The sequence below is a fragment of the Erinaceus europaeus genome, chromosome 6, assembly GCF_950295315.1.
Source record: "Erinaceus europaeus chromosome 6, mEriEur2.1, whole genome shotgun sequence".
NCBI lineage: Eukaryota > Metazoa > Chordata > Mammalia > Eulipotyphla > Erinaceidae > Erinaceus > Erinaceus europaeus.
The window spans coordinates 21,842,036-21,852,615 of NC_080167.1; the positions used below are offsets into that span (position 1 = coordinate 21,842,036).

Below are 10,580 nucleotides of genomic sequence, written 5' to 3' on the forward strand. Positions count from 1 at the left end.
ACTAATGAAAACAGAGAGCACCACCTGGCCTGCCTGCCTGCTGCCCACTGATTATAACCACAGCTGTGAATGAAACATTCCCTGGGGACACACACACCCATGCCCCATACACACTGAAGGAGAAGAAGCTGACTTAGGAGCTTGTGAAGAATCAAACAGGTAGGTCTTATTTGCATGAAAGATCCCTCCCTCTCTGAGAATATAAACAGGAGAAAGGAGAAACAGAGGAGGGAGTTCTAATTCTTTTGGGGCATCAGAAGCAAGTTCTCAATGAAGATGTCCATCATGGCTTGGTCCTGTCTCCTCTTAACACTCTTTATTCAGTGCAAAGGTAAATAGTGATGGGGACAGAAGAAATGGTCCTGGGAAGATGCACGGAGATATGCTTCATCTGCTTTATTAACAATATTAGTTAATATTATAAATGCTATTCTGTTTAAAACTTTTAATTTTGTGTCTTCCTTTATAGGATCCTGGTCCCAGTCTGTGGTGACTCAGCCATCCTCAGTGTCCAGGAACCTGGGGCAGAGCATCACCATCTCCTGCACTGGAAACAGCAACAACATAGGGCACAGTAATAATGGAAAATATGTAGAATGGTACCAACAGTTCCCAGGAATGGCCCCCAGAACCCTCATATACCAAACTACCAAGCGATATTCTGGGGTCCCTGATCGCTTCTCTGGCTCCAAGTCTGGCAACATAGCCTCCTTGACCATCACAGGGCTCCAGTCTGAGGATGAGGCTGATTATTATTGCTTTGTTGGGGATGTTAGTCTCAGTGCTGACACAGTGCTCCAGGCCAGTGGGGAAGTGAAACAAAAACTTCCTTTTACCCCAATGATGAGTAAATCTGTAGCTCTTTTACTCTAAGCAGTGAAATGATTCTTCCTTAGAGATGTATCATGTGTCAGAATAGACTCATTGATGTCTCCAAATCTGTATGAATGTTTTGTCATGTGCTTTCCCCAATATCTATGTATTTATCTATTTAGTATTTGTTTATTTCCTTCAAGAGTCATTGCTGGGATCAGTACTGGTGCTATGAACCTACTTCTTCCAGGGGCCGTTTTTTCTTCTTCTGTTTTATTTCTATTATATTTTAAAGTCCAGTGAGAAATTGAGAGGGTTGGGGAGATAGAGTGGGAGAAATAAAGATAGACACCAGCAGACTTGATTCAAGGTTTGGAGCTAGAGCTTGCACTAACCCTTCCATTTGGTGTTAAGTGCACTTAACTGTGTTTGCAGCCACCTAGCACTCTTCCCAATATCTAGATGGCCAGTACTGTTATTTTTCTTAATTAATTAAGACAGATAGGTGTTAAGTGCACATCAGGTTTCATTTCTAAGGTGAATGTGTTTGCCGACTTTTAATTCCATAAATGAGACCACAGCCCTGTATCTTGTTTTTTTTTCCCTTAATGAAATTGACAGACAGAATATTTTTACATCCTTTTATTTTATTTTTAAATCTTTTCCTTGTAAAGTAGATTTGTTAACAAGACCATAGAATAAGAGGAGTACAATTCCACTCAATTCCCACCACCATAACCTCGTATCCCAAATACCTAAAATAGACCTACTAGTTTCACCTGCAATATTCTTGCCTTTAGGTTCACAATGAGCCATCAGTTTGTTCTGCTTTATATCTTTAAATTCTTTTATATTTATTTATATTCTTTTATATTTATAAAAATCTTTTATATTTATTTATTTTCCATTTCAGTTGCCCTTGTTTATTATTTTTGTAGTTATATTGTTGTTGTTATTGATCTCATTGAGACATCAGTTTATTACTCATTTCACCACGAGGATATAATGCTTCAAGTAAAATAGGGATATTACCCATGATCACATCTCTGTTCAAAATATCTTCATCAGGAATTGGCAAATAGTTAAAAGACAGAAAGAAAAATAGTAGGAAGATAGAGTTGAATGTATGAAGACTTAAATGTAAGTCTGTGAATGCCTGGGAAACATTTCTTACTGGGGAGAGATCTGCCTTACACAAGATTTGGAAGTCCTCCTAGTGCAAGCTCAGAAAAGATTAGCCCAGCATCCTTAAAGTCCTAGGACTGATGAAAGTGAATAAGCGAGGGCATATTGGGTGTTGGATAAAGAATGGTGAATCCGTAGGATGTAGAAACTTCACTTTAATTATTGTCTACCTATTGTGAAATATTTGAGGCATTCTCCTTTGTAATGAAAATAATATCACTCTCATTTGAATACCAGATAGAAAAAGAGAAATTTTATTGGTTTTGTAAAGGTAAACAAAGTGAAAATCCAAGGATGTGTAGGTCATTGGTACAAATGATAGAAAAGTTGAAAATGTGGACTGTGAGAGTTAATCCTATGCCAGGAGACATATCATTAGTCAGGCAGGAGTGTGGGTAAGATACTCTTCCTTCTATAGACCACCAGCTCTTACTGTGTTAGAAGCTGTAATTATGTTTGTTGTGTGAGAGTGACAATGGCATTCCACTGAATCTGGAGCACTGATTGATGTCAAGAAGATCTTGTAAAAAGCAAAAAAAAAAAAAAAAAAAAAAAAAAACTATAGCTGAAAATAAACAAGTCACTAACTCTATCCTAAGTCACAAAAGCTCTGAGAAATCTCCTCTGTCCTTTTGTCTCAGTAAATCCTGATGTTTTATAAACTCCAATGGCATCCAATCTTGTCTTATGAGGGACTTCACAGATAGATTTACATATATGAAGAGTCATCATCATCTACCAGAGCCCTCCCACGCTCCCCTCTGTGGATTATAGGAAACTTTTTGGTGTAGGAGAGGGGAGGGGCAAATTATCTGTGACTTTGGGCTGAGAGACCCTATTCTTAAGAGTTCCCATATTCTTGTAAGTAGGGCACCAAAGTAAAAACCCAGTGGTGAGGGGTAGACATGTAGCTTCCTGGGCCAGTGGGGGGTGGGAGTGGGCGGGAGGGATGGGTCACGGTCCTTTGATGGTGGGAATGGTGTTTATGTACACTCCTAGCAAAATGTAGACATATGAATCAGTAGTTAATTAATATGAGAGGGGGAAATCAATTGTATGTCTCAAAGGTTCTCAAAAGACAAACTGAATCTTTTTAATATATAGGCTACGTATTTGATATGCGGACTCTCTCAAAAGCCTAGACCAAGTAGATTAGAAGCTTCCAATAGCACAGCTATATACAAGATACTGGGTACTGTACAGCAAACCATAACAAAGGGACTTTTCAAAGTTAACCCAATTAACAAATAATGTGATGATAATATTAACTATAGATTGTCTTTTTGAACCCTAAGACAGCAGGAACCTCACATCTTCACTATAGAGCCCCTACTTCCCCCAGTCCTGGCACCCTTGGATAGGGCTCACTTTCCCGTATGCATCTCCCAATCCAAACCAAATAATATTGCATCCGCTGATCACAACCTAACCAAAGCAACGATTGCCATCTCAACATGCTTCACCTCAGAGTGTATCCAGAGACTTCACGTGTGGAATGACAACCCTTCAGCTTCATTACTCGGGTGAGACCTTTCCTTTTATAGTACACTCTAATTTCATCTCAGGTAGTTCACTTTCTAACAAAGTCCCATAACCTAGACATATACCAGTTTCTGTGAGAGAGAGCGTATGTGCATACGTATCCATAAACTACAGCAAAATATATACCTGAAAGCAGGATTACACTAGAGTTTGCAGTGAGTACCTCCCTAACACTTCCTCTCCACTATTCCAAGCTTGGGATCCATGATTGCTCAACAAATTGTTTGGCTTCATATGTTAACTCTCTTTTCAATCACCAGGTTCCAGATGCCACCAGGATGCTGGCTAGGCTTCCCTGGATTGAAGACCCCACCAATGTGTCCTGGAGCTCAGCTTCCCCAGAGACACACCTTACTAGGGAAAGAGAGAGGCAGACTGGGAGTATGGACCGACCAGTCAACGCCCATGTTCAGCGGGGAAGCAATTACAGAAGCCAGACCTTCTACCTTCTGCAACCCTCAACGACCCTGGGTCCATGCTCCCAGAGGGCTAGAGAATGGGAAGGCTATCATGGGAGGGGGTGGGTTATGGGGATTGGGTGGTGGGAATTGAGTGGAGTTGTACCCTTCCTACCTTATGCTTTTGTTCACTAATCCTTTCTTAAATAAAAAATAAAAAAAAAAAGTTCCCATATTCTGAGTGGTGTGAGCTCCAAGGATGTTTCCTTTCGGCACTACTGGAAAATAGTCCTCAGAGAAGGTTCACCGTCTATTAGAAATAGATTCTATTGGTGAACATAAGATAATTTGCTTTGCTCAATACCCAAGTCATGATCTCTCTTTGCTCAACATGGCTTAGCTACTCTGTCTGACATCATAACAGGATTCATGAACCTGAGAGGGAGGTAAGCTTTCTGTGTTGAAAATTCTCACGCACTTGGCTATCACAAGGCTTCTCACCTCTTAGAGTCTCATGTTAGGATCTTTTAGCAAGATTGCGAGTAGGGAGAAATAAACCTTTTATGTATGGGTATGATAGCACTGTCACCAGAAAGAAGTCCCAGATATATTCATGATATGCTCAATTTACTCCTCTCTCTCTCTCTCTCTCTGTACTTCTTTCTTTATTTCTTTCTTTCCTTCTTTCTTTCTTTCTTTTTTCCTTTTTCTCTTTCTTTCTTTTTATTTCTCCTCCATGGTTATAAATGTGGCTTGATGCCTGCACCACCAGATATTGGTCTTGGCAGCCATATTTACCTTTTGTTGATGTTTTTGCTATTAATGTTGTATATAGAACAGAGAGAAATTGAAAGAGAAGAGAAATAAAGAGAGGGAGAGAGAAAGATAGACACCTGCAGACTTGCTTCTCTGCTTGTGAAGTTGGATCTGGGATCCTTGTGTTGGACCATGTGCTTCATACTATGTGTAATAAACCCATTGTGCCACCACCTAGCTCCCTCTCAGTTCCCTTCAAACTTGCAGAAACTGAAGAACTTTTGCATGCTTTGAGGTGTAAGTACATAGTGGTTAGCAGATATCCTGGTCTGACTACTGGAAATAAACGTATCACTTAAAATGCAGAATAGCTTCTGGGTGCAGTAGAATCATGGCTTTATGACACCAGGAGCCATGTGGAACACCTGCCAAATATTTAAACTGGGAAATTGTATATATGCCAAACTAAGACAGAGTGCATACTACTGGCAAGTACATTGCCATGTTCTGGCCTAAGGCTCATCTAAACATGCTCATGATTTGTTCACAACACCAGGGAATGATTTGTTGCCCTGAACTTCTTCTGCTTGATGCTTTCATCATTCTGGGGCTTTAATCATAGTATATGTGCACTCAAACCAATGCACTACCTCATGACTGCAAACTTCTCAATTCTGAGGGGTCCACCGGGAAGTACTGTTCTGCTCATTAGAGAAGAACCACAGCAGAGCATATGTTACCTCAGATTTTGGACACAAGAGGACAAGTTTTCATGAGTGCCTGTCACAACTCTGATATCAATCCTGATCAAGGATCTATATGAGATACATCTCATGTTAGCATTGAATTGTTAAGGGAAACATGGAGAGATCACACCGAGAAGTGAAATTAGAAGATAAATGTGGCCCTGAAATCATGAAAAGGAGGAAAAGTACTTCTGTGTGTGCTTTAATAGATGACAATGGAGACAGCAGTGCAAAGGTATCTGGGATGGGTACTTTGCAACATGCCCCACTATAGATCATGGCATTCATGTCCTGAACACTAGGAAGCACTAGAGGACTCTTTCTGGATCAGATTGTTAGACTGATGAAAACAGAGAGCACCACCTGGCCTGCCTGCCTGCCGCCCACTGATCATGACCCACAGCTGTGAATGAAGCATTCCTTGGGGACACACACACCCATGCCCCATTCACACTGAAGGAGAAGAAGCTGACTTAGGAGCTTGTGAAGAATCAAACAGGTAGGTCTTATTTGCATGAAAGATCCCTCCCTCTCTGAGGATATAAACAGGAGAAAGGAGAGACAGAGGAGGGAGCTCTAATTCTTTGGGGGCATCAGAAGCAAGTTCTCAATGCAGATGTCCATCATGGCTTGGTTCTGTCTCCTATTAACACTCTTTATTCAGTACAGAGGTAAATAGTAATGGGGATAGAAGAAATGGTCCTGGGAAGATGCACTGAGATATGCTTCATCTGCTTTATTAACAATATTATTTAATATTATAATGTTATTCTGTTTAGAACATTTAATTTTGTGTCTGTTTTATAGGATCCTGGGCCCAGTCTGTGGTGACTCAGCCTCCTCAGTGTCTCGGAACCTGGGGCAGAGCATCACCATCTCCTGCACTGGAAACAGCAACAATATAGGGCATAGTAATGAAGGAAAATATGTAGATTGGTACCAACAATTCCCAGGAATGGCCCCCAAGCTTCTTATATATGAAACTACCAAGCGATATTCTGGGGTCCCTGATCGCTTCTCTGGCTCCAAGTCTGGCAACACAGCCTCCTTGACCATCACAGGGCTCCAGTCTGAGGATGAGGCTGATTATTATTGCTGTGTTGGGGATGCTAGTCTCAGTGCTGACACAGTGCTTCAGGCCAGTGGGGAAGTGAAACAAAAACTACTTTTTACCCCAATGATGAGTAAATCTGTAGCTCTTTTACTCTAAGCAGTGAAATCATTCTTCCTTAGAGATGTATCATGTTTCAGAACAGACTGATTGATGTCTCCAAATCTGTATGAATGTTTTGTCATGTGCTTTCCCCAATATCTATGTATTTATTTATTTAGTATTTGTTTGTTTATTCCCTTCAAGAGTCATTGCTGGGATCAGTACTGGTGCTATGAACCTACTTCTTCCAGGGGCCATTTTTCTTCTTCTGTTTTATTTCTATTATATTTTAAAGTCCAGTGAGAAATTGAGAGGGTTGGGGAGATAGAGTGGGAGAAATAAAGATAGACATCAGCAGACTTGATTCAAGGTTTGGAGCTAGAGCTTGCACTAACCCTTCCATTTGGTGTTAAGTGCACTTAACTGTGTTTGCAGCCACCTAGCACTCTTCCCAATATCTAGATGGCCAGTACTGTTATTTTATTAATTAATTAAGACAGATAGGTGTAAAGTGCACATCAGGTTTCATTTCTAAGATGCATGTGTTTGCCGACTTTTAATTCCATAAATGAGACCACTGCCTTGTATATTCTTTTTTTTCCTTTAATGAAATTGACACACAGAACATTTTTACATCCTTTTATTTTATTTTTAAATCTTTTCCTTGTAAAGTAGATTTGTTAACAAGACCATAGAATTAGAGGGGTACAATTCCACTCCATTCCCACCACCATAACCTCGTATCCCAAATACCTAAAATAGACCTACTACTTTCACTTGCAATATTCTTGCCTTTAGGTTCATGATTAGCCAACAATTTGTTCTGCTTTATATCTTTAAAATTTTTATATTTATTTATTTTCCATTTTTGTTTCCCTTGTTTTTTATTGTTTTGTAGTTATTATTGTTGTTGTTATTGATGTCATTGAGACATCAGTTATAACTCATTTCTCTATGAGTATATAATGCTTCAAGTAAAATAGGGATATTACCCATGATCACATCTCTGAGTTCTCATTTAAAATCATTTTAATCTGAAATTTGTAGAGAGTTAAAAGACAGAAAGAAAAATAGTAGGAAGATAGAGGTGAAGGTATGGAGACTTAAATTAAATATGAAAGCCTGAGAAACATTTCTTACTGGGGAGAGATCTGCCTTACACAAGATTAGGAAGTCCTCCTAGTGCAAGCTCAGAAAAGATTAGCCCAGCTTCCTTAAAGTCCTAGGGTTGATGAAAGCTAGTAAGTGAGGCATATTGGGTGTTGGAGAAAGAATTGTAGATCCTCAGGACATAGAAGCTTCACTTTAATTATTGTCTACCTATTGAGAAATATTTGAGGCATTCTGCTTCATAATGAAAATAATATTACTGTCATTTTAAGACCAGATAGAAAAAGAGAAATTTTATTGGTTTTGTAAAGTTAAACAGTGAAAATCCAAGGATGTGTAGGACATTGGTACAAATGATAGAAAAGTTGAAAATGGGGACTGTGATAGTCAGTCCTATGCCAGGAGACATATCATTAGTCAGGCAGGGAGTGTGGGTAAGATACTCTTCCTTCTGTAGAGCACCAGATCTTACTGTGTTAGAAGCTGTAATTATGTTTGTTGTGTGAGAGTGACAGTGGCATTCCACTGAGTCTGGAGCACTGATTGGTGTCAAGAAGATCTTGTGAAAAGCAATTAAAAAAAGCCAAACAATAGTTGAAAATAAACAAGTCACTAACTATCCTAAGTCACAAAAGCTCTGAGAAATCTCCTTTGTCCTTTTGTCTCAGTAAATCTTGATGTTTTATTAACTCCAATGGCTTCCAATTTTGTCTTATGAGGGACTTCACAGATAGATTTGCATGTATGAAGAGTCATCATCATCTACCAGAGGCCTCCCACGCCCCCTCTGTGGATTATAGGAATCTTTTTGGTGTAGGAGCGGGGAGGGGCATATCATCTGTGACTTTGGGCTGAGAGCCCCTACTCCTAAGAGTTCCCATATGTTCTGAGTGGTGTGAGCTCCAAGGATGTTTCCTTACGGCACTACAGGAATATAGTCATCTGACAAGGTTCACCATCTACTAGAAATAGATTCTGTTGGTGAACATAAGATAATTTGCTTTGCTCAATATCCCAGTCATGATCTCCTTTTACTCAGCGTGGCTTACCTACTCTGTCATGAACCTGAGAAGGATATAGGTTTTCTGTGTTGAAAATTCTCAGGCACTGGGCTATCACAAAGCTTTTCACCTCTTAGAGTCTCATGGTAGGATCTCTTAGCAAGATTGCGAGTAGGGAGAAATAAACCTTTTATGTGAGTGGGTATGATAGCATTGTCACCAGAAACAAGTCCCAGATATATTCATGATATGCTTAATTTACTCCTTTTTTTCTCTCTCTCTCTCTTCCTTCCTTCCTTCCTTTCTCTCTCCCTTCCTTTCTTTCTTTCTTTCTTTCTTTCTTTTTTCTTTCTTTCTTCCTTCCCTCCCTCCCTCCTTCCTTTCTTTTTCTTTCTTTCTATCTTCCTTCCTTCCTTTCTTTCTTTCTTTCTCTCTCTCTCTCTCTTTCTTTCTTTCTATCTTTCTTTCTTTCTTTTTATTTTTCCTCCATGGTTTTCAATGGGGCTTGAAGCCTGCACCACCAGACTCCTGGTCTTGGCAACCATATATTGCTTTTTTTTTTTTTGCTGTTATTGCTGTTAATATTGTATATAGAACAGAGAGAAATTAAAAGAGAAGAGAAATATAGAGAGGGGGAGAGAAAGATAGACATCTGCAGACTTGCTTCTCTGCTTGTGAAGCGACCTACCCGCAGGAGAGAGCCTCATGGCTGGATCTGGGATCCTTGTGAGGGCCCATGTGCTTCATACTATGTGTAGTAAATCCATTTTGCCACCACCTATCCTCCTCTCAGTTTCCTTTAAACTTGCAGAAACTGAACAAATTTTGCATGCTTTGAGGTATAAGTACATAGTGGTTATCAGAACTGTATCACTTACCATGCACAATAGCATCAGGGTGCAGTAGAATCATGGTTTTGCGACACCAGAATCCACTTGGCACAGCTGCCAAATAATTAAATTAGGAAATTGTATATATCCCAAACTAAAATAGAGTGCATACTACTGGCAAGTACATTGCCATGTTCTTGCCTAAGGTTCATCTAAGCATGCCTCATGATTTCTTCACAACACCAGGGGATGATCAGTTCTCCTGAACTTCTTCTGCTTAATGCTTCCAGTATTCTGGGGCATTAATCATAGTATATGTGCCCTCAAACCAATGCACTACCCCATGACTGCAAACTTCTCAATTCTGAGGGGGTCCATAGGGAAGGACTGTTCTGCCCATTAGAGAAGAACCACAGCAGAGCATATGTTACCTCAGATTTTGGACACAAGAGGACAAGTTCTCATGAGTGCCTGTCACAACTCTGATATCAATGCTGATCTAAGATCTGTATGAGATACATCTCATGTAGCACTGAAATGATTAAGGGAGACATGGAGAGATCACACCAGAGAAGTGAGATTAGAACATAAATGTGGCCCTGAAGTCATGAAAAGCAGGAAAAGTACTTCTGTGTGTGCTCTTAATAGAGGACATGCAGCTTCCTGGGCCAGTGGGGGGTGGGAGTGGGTGGGAGGGATGGGTCACAGTCTTTTGGTGGTGGGAATGGTGTTTATGTACATTCCTAGCAAAATGTAGACATATAAATCAGTAGTTAATTAATATGAGAGGGGGAAAATCAGTTGTATGTCTCAAAGTTTCTCAAAACACAAACTGAATCTTTTTAATATATAGACTGTGTATTTGATATGCGGACTCTCTCAAAAGCCTAGACCTGCCCCGACCAGCAGGGCGGTGAACAGGGGCTAGGAACCCAATGAGACCTGAAATGATAGGGACACGAGACACGAAGAATGACAGCAAGACAGTTTTCTGATCAAGCTGCAAAATTTTATTGTGAACACAGGCATTATAAGGCTTTGGGGAA

General features: G+C 40.0%; 1 protein-coding gene and 1 gene segment (V, D, J or C); both read left to right on the forward strand.

Moving 5' to 3' along the window:
- The first annotated feature begins 241 nt into the window (after nt 1–241).
- On the forward strand, nt 242–873 carry LOC103127134 (immunoglobulin lambda variable 2-23-like). The segment is given in 2 exon segments: nt 242–331; nt 470–873. Coding segments are annotated over 2 exon segments (465 nt in total).
- A 4,682-nt stretch (nt 874–5,555) lies between these two features.
- On the forward strand, nt 5,556–6,665 carry LOC103127133 (immunoglobulin lambda-1 light chain-like). Its single transcript, XM_060192669.1, has 3 exons — nt 5,556–5,688; nt 5,979–6,111; nt 6,248–6,665. The coding sequence occupies exons 1-3, from the start codon at nt 5,556–5,558 to the stop codon at nt 6,648–6,650; spliced, it is 669 nt and encodes a 222-aa protein (XP_060048652.1). The 3' UTR covers nt 6,651–6,665.
- Nucleotides 6,666–10,580: the final 3,915 nt, after the last annotated feature.

Bases quoted from the DNA above. Each gene is read 5' to 3' on its own strand.
- LOC103127133 (XM_060192669.1), top strand. From the start codon at position 5,556: ATGGAGAGATCACACCGAGAAGTGAAATTAGAAGATAAATGTGGCCCT. The intron at 5,689-5,978 runs GTACTTTGCAAC...TCCCTCTCTGAG, and splicing joins TGCAAAGGTATCTGGGATGG to GATATAAACAGGAGAAAGGA. The intron at 6,112-6,247 runs GTAAATAGTAAT...TCTGTTTTATAG, and splicing joins ACTCTTTATTCAGTACAGAG to GATCCTGGGCCCAGTCTGTG.